At 37.4% G+C, this 16,880-nt stretch overlaps 1 protein-coding gene across 5 annotated transcripts in view; it reads right to left on the reverse strand.

Moving 5' to 3' along the window:
- Positions 1 to 16,880, reverse strand: part of LOC131438980 (protein unc-79 homolog) — a 676,107-nt gene that overhangs the window by 582,026 nt on the left and 77,201 nt on the right. For all 5 annotated transcript variants that reach the window (XR_009231033.1, XM_058609436.1, XM_058609433.1 and 2 more), the window contains 4 exons: positions 8,169 to 8,501; positions 7,602 to 8,110; positions 6,468 to 7,548; positions 6,265 to 6,407 (listed from right to left, as the gene is read on the reverse strand). Coding sequence is in view for 4 of the 5 variants with exons in the window: in XM_058609436.1 (XP_058465419.1) it covers positions 6,265 to 6,407; positions 6,468 to 7,548; positions 7,602 to 8,110; positions 8,169 to 8,501 (2,066 nt within the window). In the remaining variant the exon portion in view is untranslated. The remainder of the gene's footprint in view (positions 1 to 6,264; positions 6,408 to 6,467; positions 7,549 to 7,601; positions 8,111 to 8,168; positions 8,502 to 16,880) is intronic.

The following is a 16,880-nucleotide window of genomic DNA, read 5'->3' on the forward strand; positions in this document are numbered from 1 at the left end:
AGTTGTCGTTAATGCTCCTGTCATCGCCATTAGGACCATCCTTTGGAGATGATTTAGCTTTGAATGAACTGTCGCAACTTCTCCTTTCTGCCACCATACAAGACAATAGTTGTGTAGATCCAATAAATATATCTGGGTTTGAGTCTCCATGATTTTCCAAAAGCTCGTCTGCATTGGCCGAAAGCCATGCAAGCTCTTTTAATCCTGAAGTCAATGTGAGCAGACCAATTCAGTTTTGAGTCAAGAATAACCCCGACGTATTTAACTTGATCGACCACAGTGACTTCTGAACCTAAGAACTGCAACGGACGAGCTCCTGTGATTATCCTACGATGAGTGAAAAGCACCATTGATGTTTTGCCCGGATTTACAGATAATCCAACCTGACAACACCATTGTTCAACAGATCGCAGGGCTTGTTGCATTAAATCGAAGAGAGTGTTAATGCTTATACCGGTCATCAATATATGATAATCGTCGGCAAAACCATAAGTCGGAAATCCAAGGTTATTAAGTTTCCTTAACAGACCATCAGCGACTAGATTCCATAAAAGTGGGGATAGTACACCACCTTGAGGACACCCACAGACACTCAGCTTTCTAATCTCTGCTTGCCGAAGCGATGAACAAAGAAGTCGATTGCTAAGCATTGCGTGTATCCAATTTGTGATACTTGAAGGTATGCCATGACCACGGGCTGCTTCCAGAATTGAATTGAAAGATATGTTATCAAAGGCACCTTCAATATCTAGGAAAACTCCCAAGCAAGATTGCTTTTGTGAGAAAGCTTTTTCAATGTTGTACACAACATCATGTAACAGGGTTGTAGTGGACTTTCCACGCTGGTAAGCATGTTGCATTCCATGTAGCGGATGCACGCCCAAACTAACATTCCTGATATAGTGATCGACTATGCGTTCCACTGTTTTAAGATGAAATGAGCTAAGACTGATAGGCCTGAAACTCTTCGCTTCCTCACATGTGTCGCGACCGCCTTTGGGAATAAATTTGACAATTATTTCCTGCCAGGTTCTTGGAATATATCCTGTCGCAAGACTAAAAGTAAGTATTTTCTTCAAAACATGTTTGAAATGTTCATACCCTTTCTGCAGTAACACTGGGAAAACTCCATCCTTTCCAGGAGACTTGTACGGAGCAAAACTCTCAACTGCCCATTTGACCGATTCAATCGTCACAACGCTTCGAGCAAGGGCCCAAGAATCGTAACTACCTGAAATAGTCTCGGGAAGAGCTGTCGGTGATGGATCCATACATCCTGGAAAGTGAGTGTTAAAAAGATAGTGAAGTACATCACCTTCTTCAGACAAGTGTTCACCATCTGAAGTTCTTAAGATACTGACATTAAAGTCATTAGACTTCGAAAGTAACATATTTAATCTGCTAGCCTCGTTGAGACTAGAGACATTTGTGCAGAGGCTTTTCCAACCACTTCGCTCAGACGATCGAAGAGCATTTTTGTAAGCCCTTCGAGCCAACCTGAATGCCTCCGACCCATCTCTGCGTCGGTGGTTCCAAGCTCTTCTGCATAGTTTCCTTAGTCTAGCAAGTTCAGCATTCCACCAAGGAGTTCCTCTAGTAGCTCGCACAATCCGAAGTGGACAAGCCTCTTCATATGCTGCAACTATGAGTGAATTTGTCTCGTCGACAACATTTTCTAAATCAATTGGGGTTTCAATTGTTGGTTGGTACCCGTAAAATCTAGTCGCCAAGCCCTCTTCATAGAGGTCCCAGTTTGTAGATTTGGGATTACGATATGTGATAATATCAAATTTAACGTTTGAATGATCAAAGAAGATGTACTTATGATCAGACAACGAAGGTTCGAGCTCATCGGAGACGAGCCAATTCACCAACTCATGCGCAATTCTATCAGAGCAGAGAGTTACGTCCAAAACCTCCTCTCTTCCAGATCTCGCAAAAGTTGGACGGTTTCCTGCATTGACTATGTGCAGATTTGTACTGCTCACAAATTCCATCATATCAGAGCCTCTCGAATTTATATCTGTGCTGCCCCAAATGATATGGTGAGCATTTATGTCACTGCCGATTACAAGCGGTAAATCACTCTTGCAGCAGTATGATCGAACCGTTTTGAAGTCATCGCTTGGCGAAGGTTGGTTATGCGGTAAATATGCCGAACAATAGACATATTTCCTGTTCATGCCATCAATAGTCATACCAACTGTGACAGCACAAATCTCCCGAGTTGTGAGCTCCGATATGAGAGAAATATCGAGAGCACTATTTGCAAGTATGCATGCTCGAGGCATTTCACGTGGATTAGTCATTCCGGTCTTGTTAAAGGCAACAAAGACTGCTTTACCTTCTTGCAGAAGCCTGGATAGATTCATAGTTGCTGTACGTTTATACTGAAGATTGATTTGTGCCACTCTAACCATTATCAATTAGAGTAACGAACATTCCACCTCCAGCACCAACCGTAAACAACTACAAGAAACCAAATATGTTGGCTTATAATCGCCTATAGCGAACCATGTAAGGATTTTTTTTAAATGTTTTAATCATTTAAATCCCACGAGTTGCGAAGAAAGAAGTCGTCCACTGTGCCAGAGCTTCGCTTAAGGCCATCGTCCAAGTACCATGCGCGCGGGTGGTTTTAGGAAATTTTCGATGGAAATTTCGAAAAATTTGACAAAACCAAAAACATACAGACCTTTGAAATACTTTTATCTATCTACAGGGTGAAAATGACTGGAAAATTCGGAGGATTTTACGAGTCTTATCAAAAATAGCGCTGAAAAAATGAGCTTTTTTTGTAATTTTTCACAATTATTTGAAAAAATAATTCGATGGAATGAAATTTTTTTTTCAAAAAAAACCTCATGCTGGCAACAAGGATCACAATCGGACACATTTTTGGAAAACCTTTTCACGCTTTTCATGGAAAATCAACGAATTTCATATAACCGATTTCGTGGAAATTTTTGAAATTCGTGGATTTTCTATGAAAAGCGTGAAAAGGTTTTCCAAAAATGTGTCCGAATGTAATCTGTGTATCTATAGTAAAGTTTATTTGAAAAAAAAAGTTTATGTCATCGCTTTATTTTTCCAGATAATTGTGAAAGATCACAAAAACACTCATTTTTCAGAGCTATTTTTGATAAGACTCGGAAAATCCTCCGAATTTTCCAGCCATTTTCACCCTGTAGATAGATAAATGTATTTCAATGGTCTGTATGTTTTTGGTTTTGGCAAATTTTTCGAAATTTCCATCGAAAATTTCCTAAAACCACCCGCGCGCATGGTACTTGGACGATGGCCTTAACACAGTAAGGGAAAACCCCAAGATATTCCGTTCACGACTGCATTGTTTAACCTCATGCAGCCATTCAGCCATCGGCACGGAAATACACCTTGACTAAGGAGTTCCTATTTTTGTGGCCTTTTACGACATGGAACAGGAAACCAGTGGACCAATTCGTGGTAAAAAATAATTCCGCCGGATGCCACGGTTTACCTGTTTGGTGGACTTATACCACCGGTACAGGTGGACCGTAGCGTTATTTTTAGCCAGTTGGGGAACCGCTACCGACACTACACGGCTATTTAGGCTGCTCAGAGAGGGAAGTTGACATTGATGGTCAACTTCCATGGATGGCCGAGCAGCCTAAGTCTTCATAATAGGGCTGAAAAGTCACCACTTGTGACTGAACATCCAATTTAAATCATAATAATTTAAATTTAACTCATATTACAATAAATAGTTATTAACAAAAAAACGTAATTTATTTGGTTGAGTCTCAAGCATGCAACTTGATCAAAGATATATTGCAGGGTTTTCATTCTCTCCTACCGCTGGTAGTAGAATGCTTTTATTTTCAAAGTCTAGGAAGAAGTCAATGTCACGGTGACTGAAGTTATCATAAATTTGTATTTTCACTTCGGAAGGAATGTTAATTAAGATTTCTTCAGCAATCTGAAAAAAACTTTTCATATAATTCTTTACGGGTGTTTTTTGGGGGAAAATACTCTGAGCAGAAAATATGTGTTTCCTCTGCCTCTCTAAGCATTAAATTTTGTAGAAATAGCAATGAGCATTCCACCACCTGATTTCTTATCAGACATTTGTAAATTGCTATCATCTCTGAACAGATTGTAATTATTGCCGAAAACTTCTTCACTCTTAACACTTTCATCCCAGCTTGTTTATGTAGCTAAGATTATTGCATAAGAACTACTTTATATTTTATTACAAATTTCAATAACTTTCAACGCAATTTTCATTCTATTAAAATTCCGGTCATGAACTATGACCTCCAATGATGACTTATTAAATTGTGGAGCATTTGGATGATAAGCATTATATGCAATAGAGTTGTCGTCGTTTTCTTCTCCTAAAGGGTGTGTCAATGACGCCGAAAACAAGAGTGTTGAGAATTGAGCGTCATTCAGCTTCAGGAATGATCGGGTTGCTTCGTAGCAGCGATCGTCGTGAGTCGTTCGCTGGATATAGATTCAGTATCTCACCTCTTTGGAATTGAATGATAGGTCTATTATTTGCTAACGGCCTAGAAAAGTGGGCTTTCGCAGCCGCGAGACGCACTCTGTCTGGTGGCAGGATGCTGTTGGGTTGTCTTCTTATTAGATGATCATTGCTAGGATAACAAGGGCCACGAATATTGTAATCCTCACTGCAATTACTATGATTTCTTAAATTGTTGTTGCTCTTGTTTACATTTTTGTTCATTTTCAAAGGGAAAGCATCGCTCTGATTGGTCAATCGATGCAAAAGCGAAGCTGTTGGAAGCACGCGAATCTATAAATAAAATCGAAATTATAGCTAACCTTCCAGTCCTACGAGTAGCATGCTAGAGATCAGTGGTTGCTAGACAGCAAGATGAAATTCCATGTTATGTCGTTTCGCCTGAGAAATTGACAACTACCCCAGGATAAATTTTGTGTGCCTAAGATTAATTTCTAATTTATATACGATGAATTCGATTGATAATTAGAAAAAGTTTATCGCTTCAACCAAAATCGCAGAATGGTAGTAATGGCAGAGAAACTTAACGCTATAAAAATAACTGCTTGCATACAAAACTTGAACACAAGCTTGGCGAAGAGAAGCTTAAATATCGAAATCGTAAGTATGTACAAAGATATAATTGCATACATTTAGGTTATTGATGTAATTTTGTTGGCTATAAAACAAATACAAATCAAGACAAAAGATATTCGGTGTTGGTTCGTAATCAAGAGCAGACTTTCGTGTAATTGGGGTTTCAAAAGTGTGACGATTGGTTGAATTTTTTGATTGTAGATCGTTAGAAATTTTGTTTGCTTTGTTCCGCATCAATAGCTCGAACAACCCCATGGGGCTGATCGTTGTAGTTTTTTGCTTTTTGCGACTTTTAACCTTCGCAGCTTGTTTCTGCTGATGTAGTCTTTTCGATTCTCGCTCATCGTATTCACTCCAGTCCGATTTCCATACTTTTTTATTACCAAGAAAGCGCCATAAAAAATTCTCTACTTATTTTGTCGCCAAACTGAGGCCTGAGGCATTGGACACTGGTATTTGCACAGGTTTCTTCGCTGCTACCAAATGTGCTGACAAAGACTTGATTTCGTCAAGAATGTCAATTGCCAATGTCGAACTTACGTTCATGGTGGCCGCAGTATCAAGAGATAGCTGGTTGATATGGTTTAGCTCGTTATTCATGTCACGTAATTCAGATGATAATTTGGAAATCAGTTTTTTTAAATCATCTTACACGTTTTCCTTCATTGCTGACATTGCTGTATCGAACATTGAGGTGAATTGGTTTTGTGTGGCAACAACACTGCCAGTCAAGTTGCTTTTTTGTTTATTAAAATCAATTCATTTTTCATAGACGTAAGCAATATTTCTTGGGCATCAATAGCCTCATGAACTAAGCTTGATTTCTCTTGTTGCATCGAAAGTTTATGCACAACTTCCGTGTTTGAATGGAGTTGACGTTAGAGAAGCTTTTATTGTTCAACTAGTCTACTGAAGCCCATTTTTGCGTGGAGAACCTCTTGACAGGACTTACAGCACGGTAGTATACAAGAGTTTACGTCAATTACTCTTTTATCCTTTCCTCGTAGTAAGACAGGCGATTATGACGTCTTGCTCACTCGAACCTGATCAAATTCTACTACTACTGCGGGAGGCGATCAATAAATAATTTTCAGACTATTACTGGTGTTTGTATAATAAGTGGGAATAGTTTATGGAGCACTCAACAGTAGATGAATATTTACCTGTTTTTTTAATATATCCAGCATTAGAATGCAACATGTTAAGTTATGCTCAGCATCACTTGTGAATTCTGTATGTCGTGATATAGGTACTTCATCGTCTGATATTGCAGAAGTGTTCCCAGAATCATCTTCCACTACTGGCGCTGAAAATTAGAATAACATCAATTACATGAACCATTAACATTGATCGATTCGAAACTTACAAATTGAGCTTCTATGTGGTGTTAATATATCCTTATCTTTGCTCGCTTTAGTACTGTTTTTTCCATTTGTATCTTTTCGATTCTCGGTTTGCATTTCATGCTTCATAATTCTAACGCCATTACCAAACATTAAAAATAATTGTGGTAACGGAACCAAAATCTCTAGTTTAGTTAAATTTTGTAACCAGTGCAAAGCTTGTTGCTGCACTTTTGCGGTTGTCTTTTCGAAGCGAATCGAAACAAAACTGTACATTGCCTCTGCATTTAACCCTAAAGGTGACATTTCGGGATCTAGTATCTTTTTAAGTACAACTTTTAATTCAGGCAGTTCTTTTTCGGGTACGTCATTAGTCACTGCTTCCATCCAATGGGGCATAATTGTATTCCAAATTTTTTCGGTTATAATCTCGTATGGAATTAGGCAAATTAATCTTTGTAAACCTTCTTTCAAATGCGATGTTCGAGATGCTAGAGAATCCCAATGCCCTCCCACTCTGGCATACTCTGGTGGATGAGGCAGTAAACAATCAATGAATTCCTTATAATGACTTTTACAAACATCTTTAAGCCATTCACAAACGTGATCGAGTTTTAGTTTTTCAAGAGTACTTTCTATTTGACCATTGTACGAATATGCTGTGACATGAAACCAATGGAATAGCATAGATAATAAACGACCAAGAATTTCAACTGGAGTATCCCCTGTCGGCTTACATCTACCTACTAGTAACCATATTCCATAACGACCTAGCAATTGACGATCTTCAAGTGTTAACATGTCTTGAGTGCCATTGCTTATTGTTTTGGAAGTACTGGACAATTCTCTACCAAAATCTAAATTTAGTGGTTTGGCCTCTCTAAGTAGACTAATGACTGCTTCGACCATATATGTTTGCATTTCAGCATCCATAATCATCATAGGTGGTAGACTTCGGTGAACAATATGGTCTATACCACGTCTGTTATTGTGACGATTGCCATGACATTGGGCGCAATATCTGATCGGATGGTTACCATTATAACTAGCACATTCACTTGAAAAACATATAGAGATTGCTGATTTGTCAGTGGATCTGCAATTCTAAAAAAAATGTTTATTTCTTTCAAACAAAACAGATTGTTTTACACATTTACTTTGTTTTCACATATCATGGACACTTGTTGCATAGGATGCAGAATATCTCCAAATGAAAGGTCTGGATGATCTCTATGTATCTCATTAGCGCATTCTATGCACAAATACAGCGGCGGTGGAGAATCAACAGCATACAATACGCTAATGCAATGATTATAGCACACTTTTACGGCTTCCGCATTACCAGAATTTGGACAAGACTCCCGTTGACACACAAAAGGAATCAAATTGTTGCTAAACTTGCATAAAAGCCCCCTTCGATCGAATAAATTTGGATCAAAGGCAGGCCAATAATAAAACAATAATTTTGCAGCTGAGGCGCGACTCGTTGATGTTCCATATGCAATCACACATAGCAAATCTTTTACAACATTATGTTTTAATCTCATTAAGGACTCCAGCAATTGACAATGATGGGCAGGATTACTAGAGTATTGAAACACTAGCATAATAACGGCAGATACTGATTGACATGCGTGACATTCCTGATCATCATTGCTCTGGCGTGCTGCAAGTAAGTTGGTTATAAAAAATAAAACTAGAAGCATCTTTCTATATAAACTTACTAATTGTGAATGGGAGTATGTAATAACATAAATAATTTATTATATCCTGATGAAGGGAAGATGGCAATACGGACATACTAGACGCTGCGAGGTAAGGAAGATTATCAATGAGATCCTTATCTAGAAACGGTAAAATACAGCCAAGGCTCTGCAAAAACGCTTTGCCGAATAAATAAAGTCCATTCTGAATATTTGAAGCAACGTCTAGAAGCATAGCAAGAGCATTGTATAGGTTTTGATATTCAAGATTCGGGTAGCTGGCCATTCGTGCTCGATCCTGTTTTGGATCTTTGATCATTTCTAGTGGCGAACATGGCACATCTTTTAGAACGGCTGAAAATAAAAAAAATGGAATTATTGCAAGGCATCGATTCAATTACATAAAACTTTTCGAAATTATGCTTGGCGTGTTTAACGGTAGCAATGAAACGCGTCCTTCACTATACTGTATACGGCCAATTTCTTCAACCAGTTGTAGTGTGTAGTAGAACTTTCTGCTGATTTGCTATATAAAATGCATAGAACCACCATTATTTTATCATAAACAACTGTACTGGTTATTTCGTAATATTTAATTGTATGTCAGAATGTTTATTGTAACTAAAATAGTATGGGTGTTCAATGTCACAGACATAACTGGATGTCGTGAATACGAATATAGCTGAAACGCTTCTTTCTTTCTTTCTTTCGAATATCAATTATTTTATCACTTGTATTAATTGTGCCAGCTTTACCCTTCTTTGAAACGATGCACCTAAACTGAGTCGGTGCTATGCATTTTAGCAGAAAGTTCCTACAACAACTACAAACTCCAACTGGTTGAAAAAAGGACCGTATATAGTACAGTAACGTAAAATTTCGCATAGTTCTTTGGGAATATGTTAATTGTTTTAAAAAGAACTGATTCGAACATTTCTAAATTCTAACTAAATTCAGTACTTAGAAGAGGCTCAGATTTCAACTGCAATTTAGTTTTTGAACTAGTTTCGAAACTAAATTCAGTTTCAAAATGCATGTTCTGAATTCTCAACCTGTATTCTGGCACTAAGTTCCTCCTTCCTACGATCGAAGTACAAATGTGAGCACGACCTGAGCGTTTCATGCTTTATACTTGGTCTGTTATTACTGATGTTCGTGGGAGAATCTCACCTCGACATCCAGTTCCGTCTGGAGCACTAGAAGAAATAAACGATTCTCAATCAATGCTTACATTTTATACTCGTCCAGTAGATAATCAGAACTGATATGTGCCTGACTATCTCAAAACCGACGTCCAGGTGCGAAAGAGGCAACCAAGCGTGATGAATTTTTCTCAGTTTTAGAAAACTTTGTTTTTCAGTTATTTATGGTTATCTAACGCTGTGGAAAATTTAATGACAAATTTCTGATCACATTTCTGATAGCTTGTATAAAAAATAGCTTGTATAAAAAATTATGTTGTTGGGTTAAGTACATCAAAAGATATTCGCGATAAAGTTCTGCTCATTCATGTACAGGGTAAATTCTGAAAAGGCGCCCCATAGTAAAAAAATTCGTATTCACGACAAAAGGGATAAGCTTGCACAATTCACACAATCGATCAACTAATTGTTATTCGGAAGCATAAAGAAAAATTGTCAGTTTAATTCGTATTCATGACATCCAGTTATGTCTCTGACATTACACACTCGTACTTTTGATATGGTACACATCTTTGTTTTCTATATATGTTAGGGGTTTCAATTCAAGGGTAAATACACGTAGAAATGTAGTCAGCTTTTGAACACTTACAGTCAGATTAGTTTCCATTGCTTATTTAGTCGTGAATACGAATTACTTTACTATGGGGCGCCTTTTCAAAATTTATCCTGTACAAGAATGGGCAGAACTTTGTATTACAGAGATTGAGCACCTCTCTTCAAATTTTGTGCAGTATTGTTCGAATTTTGGTTCTAGTATATCCAGGAAGGCCATCTCCTGTACTTCATTAGTCCTTGTCCAAGGGAGTAGATTTAGAATCATCTTTAAGATCTTACTCTGAATGCGTTTGTTTGTGCGTTCGTGCACAGCCTCGCCAAACAGGAACTGTTTATAGACAGCCATCTGATTATTCAGGCACAGTTTAGATGTTCTACAGATCAGCGGATACAGAGACCTAATGAGTATGGTGCATTTTTGAACGATTTTGTCAACATGTGACCTGAATATCAGATGTCTGCCAAAGGTGAGTCACAGATAGAAAATTCCGTCAGACCATTGGATGACCTCATCTTTGAATCGTGTTCGGCATTCGTTTGATGGAACAAGTTTAAGAGATCTTGAATGTGGAAACAAGATGACCTGAGCGTTTGCTGCATTGATCACAATTTTCCAGGTGATCGTCAAATGGTGAGATAACTAAGTCCTCACAAGTTCTTCTCTCATGCCTCCCCGAGCGTCTATGATGACATTTGGTCAATAGAATGGCGTCGACTGGGTGCTATCGCCTTCTGCGTTAGTAGCAGAATGAGAGGGTGCGAAATGGCTTGTAGTTTGAAGCTCATCCTAAAGTGCAATATTTATGGTAACATAGTATATTGCCACATGTGGTTCTGTTGATGGTTGCATTATTTGTTATATGTTGAATTGAATTATATTACATTGTATTATATGTTGTTGTAATAATTATTATTAATATTATTATTATTATTATTATTATTATTATTATTATTATTATTATTATTATTATTATTATTAGAAAAAAGAGAAAGAAGAGCATAACTTACACTGCGACATTAACTGTTATACATTGGGCCGTATGAATGAAATGTAGTAAAGTCTGTTGTTTGTAGTATCTTCTCAAAAACATAGTCCACAGAGTAAAACACGTTTGGTTTGGTTTTAATTATTCTACTTTACTTTATCAGCAAACACACGAGTAGCAACCTCTGGAGCTACCTACCGAAAAATTGTAGTAAATACTACATGTTCGAACGTTGTTGTGTAGTAAAGTCTCTGCTTTTGACAGGAACGTGATCCACATGTAGCATTTACTACCGAAATTCAAGCATGCTACGTTTTATTCATACGGTCCATTGTATCATAGCATATTATTTCATAAAGTATCTTCTGTTATGTTATATTATGTTGTATGGTATTATACTGCATTGCATTATATCATATTATAATGTATTATATTATATTACGAGTATATGTATTGTGTTATATTGTTTTATGTTATAGTATATTGTAAGAATATATTGTGTAATGTTATATTATAATATATTATGTTATATCACACAGAACAGATATCCAACAGACATTCATACGTGCAAAGTCGTGTGCAACGGTGATTTAAAACGGATTTTCACTTGTATGCTTTACACAGCTTTTTAAAAAAGTTTATACTAGCTTGGTATACTGTATTGCATTAAATTATGTCATATTATATTATATTATATTATGATATATTGTGTTATGTTTAATGAATTATATTATATTATATTGTTTTGTATTGCATTAGGATGTGATATATTATATTGTACTGTATTAAATAATATTTTTTATATAAATTTATATTATATTATATTATATTATATTGTATTGTATTATGCTCAAGTATATCGACAATGGGGAGGGGCAGGGAATGCTTCAGGGTATCTTACAAGTAAATGACTGGATGATGGAATGGATTGCCAATCAGAGTCACGGCTCTTTCATGTGAGAACACACAAACTGCTGGCCTAGCGCATTCGCCTTCTCTACTGGTGTGGTTAAAGATATTCAGCTGCGTCCTGGGGTGACAGTAAAACATTGATAGATCACGTGTATTCCAATTTCGACGGTGTTTATTCAAATGTGGAATCCGATTGCAAGATTTCAGATCATGAAACAATTGCAATTTCCGTAATGAGTAGCTCTAGAAATGAGGAGGATACGGTGAAAATCAAGTGTTGGAAAAACTATTCAAAGCAAACCCTATCTCGACTTGTATCAAGAAGCTTGGGTTGTACACAGTTGACTGGAAATTTGGATCACAGGGCATCTATTCTTACTGACATATTAAAAAAGTGTACTAATGAATTAGTAACTGAAAAGTATGTTAGTTTGAACAGCTCGAGTAGTTGGTACTCAATAGACCTCTTACGGTTAAAACGGGAGAGGGATAAACAGTACAAGAGATTCTGTAGAACTAACAATGATAGTCACTGGAGTAGATATACACAAGCTCGAAATATTTATTCACGGGCCCTGAAGAAGACTAGATGTGAATACATACAGAGGAAGATCGATCAAAATCAACAAAACAGCAGAGAGTTATGGAAAATTCTCAAACAGTTGATCAAGCCTACACATAGTGCATCGAAAAGCATAACTTTTGATGGTATAGAAGAACACACAGAACAAATTATATCTGAAAAGTTCAACAGTTATTTCATAAATAGTGTTCAGCAGATCAATCAAAGTATTGAATTGGCAGGTGAACCTGTTGAAATAACACAGCCGATGAATAACTATTGTAGACTTGATGAATTTCAACCAGTCACTTTTGAACAATTGAAAAATATTTGTTTCAATTTGGGAAAATCGACGGGTATTGACAATGTAAACTCAAAAGTGATACAGGATTGCTTCCATGTTATCGGAGACGATCTACTGGATTTGGTAAATGAATCGTTGTACACGGGGCACGTACCAAAAGTGTGGAAAGAATCTCTGGTGGTTCCTATCCCCAAGGTTACTGGAACGGATAAAGCCAAGGAGTACCGTCCCATTAACATGCTGCACACACTGGAAAAAATTCTGGAACTTGTTGTTAAAGATCAGCTGATTAACTATTTGAACTCTAACAGTTTGCTAATACCGGAACAATCGGGATATCGTAAGGGTCACTCTTGTGAAACCGCTTTGAACCTAGTATTGGCAAAATGGAAGGAGAAAATCGAAGCCAAAGAGAGTATCTTTGCTGTGTTCTTGGATCTGAAGAGAGCCTTTGAAACAATTTCAAGACCTTTATTGTTGCAGACATTGCGGCGTTTTGGCATCGGGGGAATGGCACATGAATGGTTTGAAAACTATTTATGTGGTAGAACTCAAAAGACTGTTTTTAACGATGTAGTGTCTAGTTCCCTCGGTAATTCACTTGGTGTGCCTCAGGGAAGTGTGTTAGGTCCTATTCTGTTTATTATGTATATTAATGATATGAAGCGAGTCTTACGTTTCTGTGATATAAATTTGTTTGCTGATGATACTGTTCTGTTCATTACGGCTAAAGATTTCAATGAAGCTGTTGCACATTTAAACGAGGATCTAAGTTCGCTGGTTCGATGGTTAAAATTTAAGCAACTGAAACTAAACGTCGCGAAAACTAAATATATGGTTATTTCTTCTGTTAGCACCGGTCATGACGCCAATGTGGAAATTGATGGTGAAACTATTGATCGCGTTAGAGAAATGAAGTATCTTGGAGTCATAATTGATGAAAAGTTAACATTCAAATCTCATATCAATAACGTCATCAAGAAGATTGCCAAAAAGTATGGTTTATTATGTCGTTTGAAAAATGACTTAACGACCCATAGTAAGATTCTTTTGTATACAACAGTCATTTCACCACACATTGACTTTTGCCCATCCATTCTATTTCTTGCTAATAACACACAAATCTTGAGATTACAGCGACTGCAAAATAAAATCATGCGATTAATTCTAAAATGTAGTAGATATACCTCGTCAGGTTTTCTACTGAACGCATTACAATGGCTTTCAGTGAAACAGAGAATTTACTACTTAACCATGGTATTTATTTTCAAGATATTAAACGGCATGCTGCCTCGATATTTGTGTGATCGAATTGAAAGAGGAACTGATTTGCATAGGTACAATACTAGAAACGCATCTGATGCTAGAACACCAAGCTTTCTGTTAGCCAGATCGCAAAACTCATTGTTGTACAAGGGAATAGGTTTTTTCAATTCGATGCCAAGAGAAATCAAACGCGCAGCGACATTGGTGGAGTTCAAAAGGTTATGTATTTCACACATAAAGTCCGCTTTGTAAGCAAATATTTAGTTAGTTAATTCAAATTTTTTAGATTTTTTATTTTTTTTACGTATTACGAAGATTGTATTTTCTTTTTCTTTTTGTTTATATATATTATTGTGAGACGAATTAAGTTACTATGTTCGGTATGATGATGATGGATTTTTAGTTTGTTTGAGAGTTAAAAATAATGAGCAGTCTACAAATGTTTGAGCCTCGCGCGCGAAGCAGGTAGTGACTATTTGGAAAGCGAATAGGACTGGCCGAAGAGCCTTAGCATTCAGTGTGTTAAGTTTGCTCTTGACCTTGATCGCAAGGTTTGATTAATAATTTAAGGAATTGATTCGGGAGATTAATTGGGATCGACAGTTGTTGATGGAATTGGGCTTGGCTCTGCTCATCCGCAGTCTCGTTACTCCATCGTAGCTGATGTGTGTAGCGATGAACTGGTCCGGCGGGAGGGGCCAGGTGAATTACTGTCTGATACTGGTAAAGATATCAGGTTCGATTCCTGATGTGATCAAGGATCTTCCCGGGTTGGAAATTTTCTTGATTAACCCTGGATAGTAAATCCGAAATATTTGAATGTTATTTTGTGGTCAGTCGTTCTTTTGAAGAAGAATCAATACCTGCTAGATTAATCAGATCGTTTTCTTTTGTTTACTGGTTAAGATATGTGCAAAAATATTAATTATCATTTAGATAACTCGTTCTGCTCACACCTTTGTAGGGGTATGAGGTGGGACCATCATCATCAGAGGAGGAATAATCCTCGGTTTTTCTTAAGCACCTTTGTTAAGGACCAGAAGGGCTTTGAATGTGGGAGAATTTCTCGAAGCTTTTGCTGTTCCTGTTGCGAAGCTCAGTTATACTTTCCTGGATTATCCTAGTTAAGTTGTTATAAGAGGTCTTTTTATCTAGGATGCCAATTCGTTGATAATGCTTCCGGTAGATAATTCGAAGTCGGATGAGTTTCTTGGTGACACTGTCAATTTAAAGAGAGGAACTCTGCATATGTTGTACTGGAACCGTTCTATCACGAGCGACTGTGATTGAATGCTGGAAGGAAGATAGGGCCGCATCGATTTACGTTGGGGAGTATAGTGGCAAATCGATATTGATAAGTTGGTCGGTAATTTGTTGAAATTGGACCCAGTCGGTGCGATAATAGTTCCTCCGAGGTTGAATAGGGACTGTTTCTGGTGAAGATTCCAACGTCAATATTACTGGAAAGTGGTTGAAAGAGAGCTCGTTGAAGACAACCGGAGAGCTGTTTATGGCGATGTTGCTGATCGTAATCTTCGGCAAGTACGAATCCGCTTCGATTCTGTCTTTTGTTTCCTCACAGCTCATGCCGTGCGTTCAGGTCCCCAGCAATGATAAATTTGTTATGTCGTCGAGTGAGCATAGCCAGATCTCACTTCAATGATGCATCTCGAAGATTTGTTTGTTTGGGCAGTACGCTGCAACGATGATGATGGGTCCCATCATCGATGTAATCTCAATTCCGATGGCTTCTATAAGTTGCATTTTAAAGACAGGCAGAAGCCTGTGCTGAAAGGATCGTTTAATGGCAATGGCAACTCCTCCTCCTCTGGTAATTGTCCAGTCGAGCCTGTGAACTCTGTAATTAGATATAAAAATAGAAATTTCAGGTTTAAGATGAGTTTCAGTTAAAATAGCAACATCGGCATCCTTCTCTTGAAGGAAGTCGAACAATTCAATAGTTTTGCTCCTGAGTGATCAAGCATTCCAATTTAGTACAACCAACTCATTATATTGCATATGCGATGATGATGTTGCCTAAGGCGTTGATTTGATCTGCGAATGAGCTGATGGCTATTGTAAAAAAATCCAAAAATATGAAGGCCCCCGGTTTCGACAACACATTCAACATTGAGGTGAAACATTTGAGTATTCGCTCATTTTTTTAGCTAAAATTTTCAACAGGTGCTGGGAGCTTGGCTACTTCCCTAAAGTTAGCTAAAGTTATTCCAGTTTTGAAACCGGGAAAAGATATTTACTTTTCCAAGAGCTATCGGCTCTTCAGCTTACTTTCTGCCCTATCCAAGCTGTTTGAAAAGTCAATACAAAGGCGAATTCTTGCTTTCTTTTTTTTTGCCCACCACACTCCCCCACACCAAAAAGCTTCAATTTGAAGCCCCCTGGTAGTGGACGCAACTAGTCTCAGCGGAAAAACAAGAAACAAATAGACACTGGCAATAATAATACTAGAAATACAAATTTAATTTTGATACAAAGTCCGCTGAGATTCTATTTATTCATGGTTTGATGTGCAATTTATTAAAGTGGAAAGCAGTTTTTGTTTCTGATTTAATATTATCACGAATTGATTGTCCAGATCTGTTACAAAAATTGAATTTCAACATCCATCAACGCAGTCTTCGATACCAGCCATTTCTGAGGTTACCTCGTGCTAGAACAAATTATGCATATAACGAACCTTTCCTCAGCATGTGTCGCCTTTTCAATCGCTGTTCAGATGTTTTCGATTTCCACTTGTCGCGTACTACTGCAAAAAAACGTTTCCGGAATACTCTCTCTAGTTAGCTTTAATTCTATTTACGATCTCAGAGACAGGCACAGTTAGAGTTTTCATGTTACTTTATTTATTTATTTTTTTTAATTTGTTATGTTGAGATAAAGATTAGTGATAGCTGTATTTTTAAGCTAAAAAATGTATCTGTTGGA

Source organism: Malaya genurostris, chromosome 3, assembly GCF_030247185.1.
Source record: "Malaya genurostris strain Urasoe2022 chromosome 3, Malgen_1.1, whole genome shotgun sequence".
NCBI classification, from domain to species: Eukaryota; Metazoa; Arthropoda; class Insecta; order Diptera; family Culicidae; genus Malaya; species Malaya genurostris.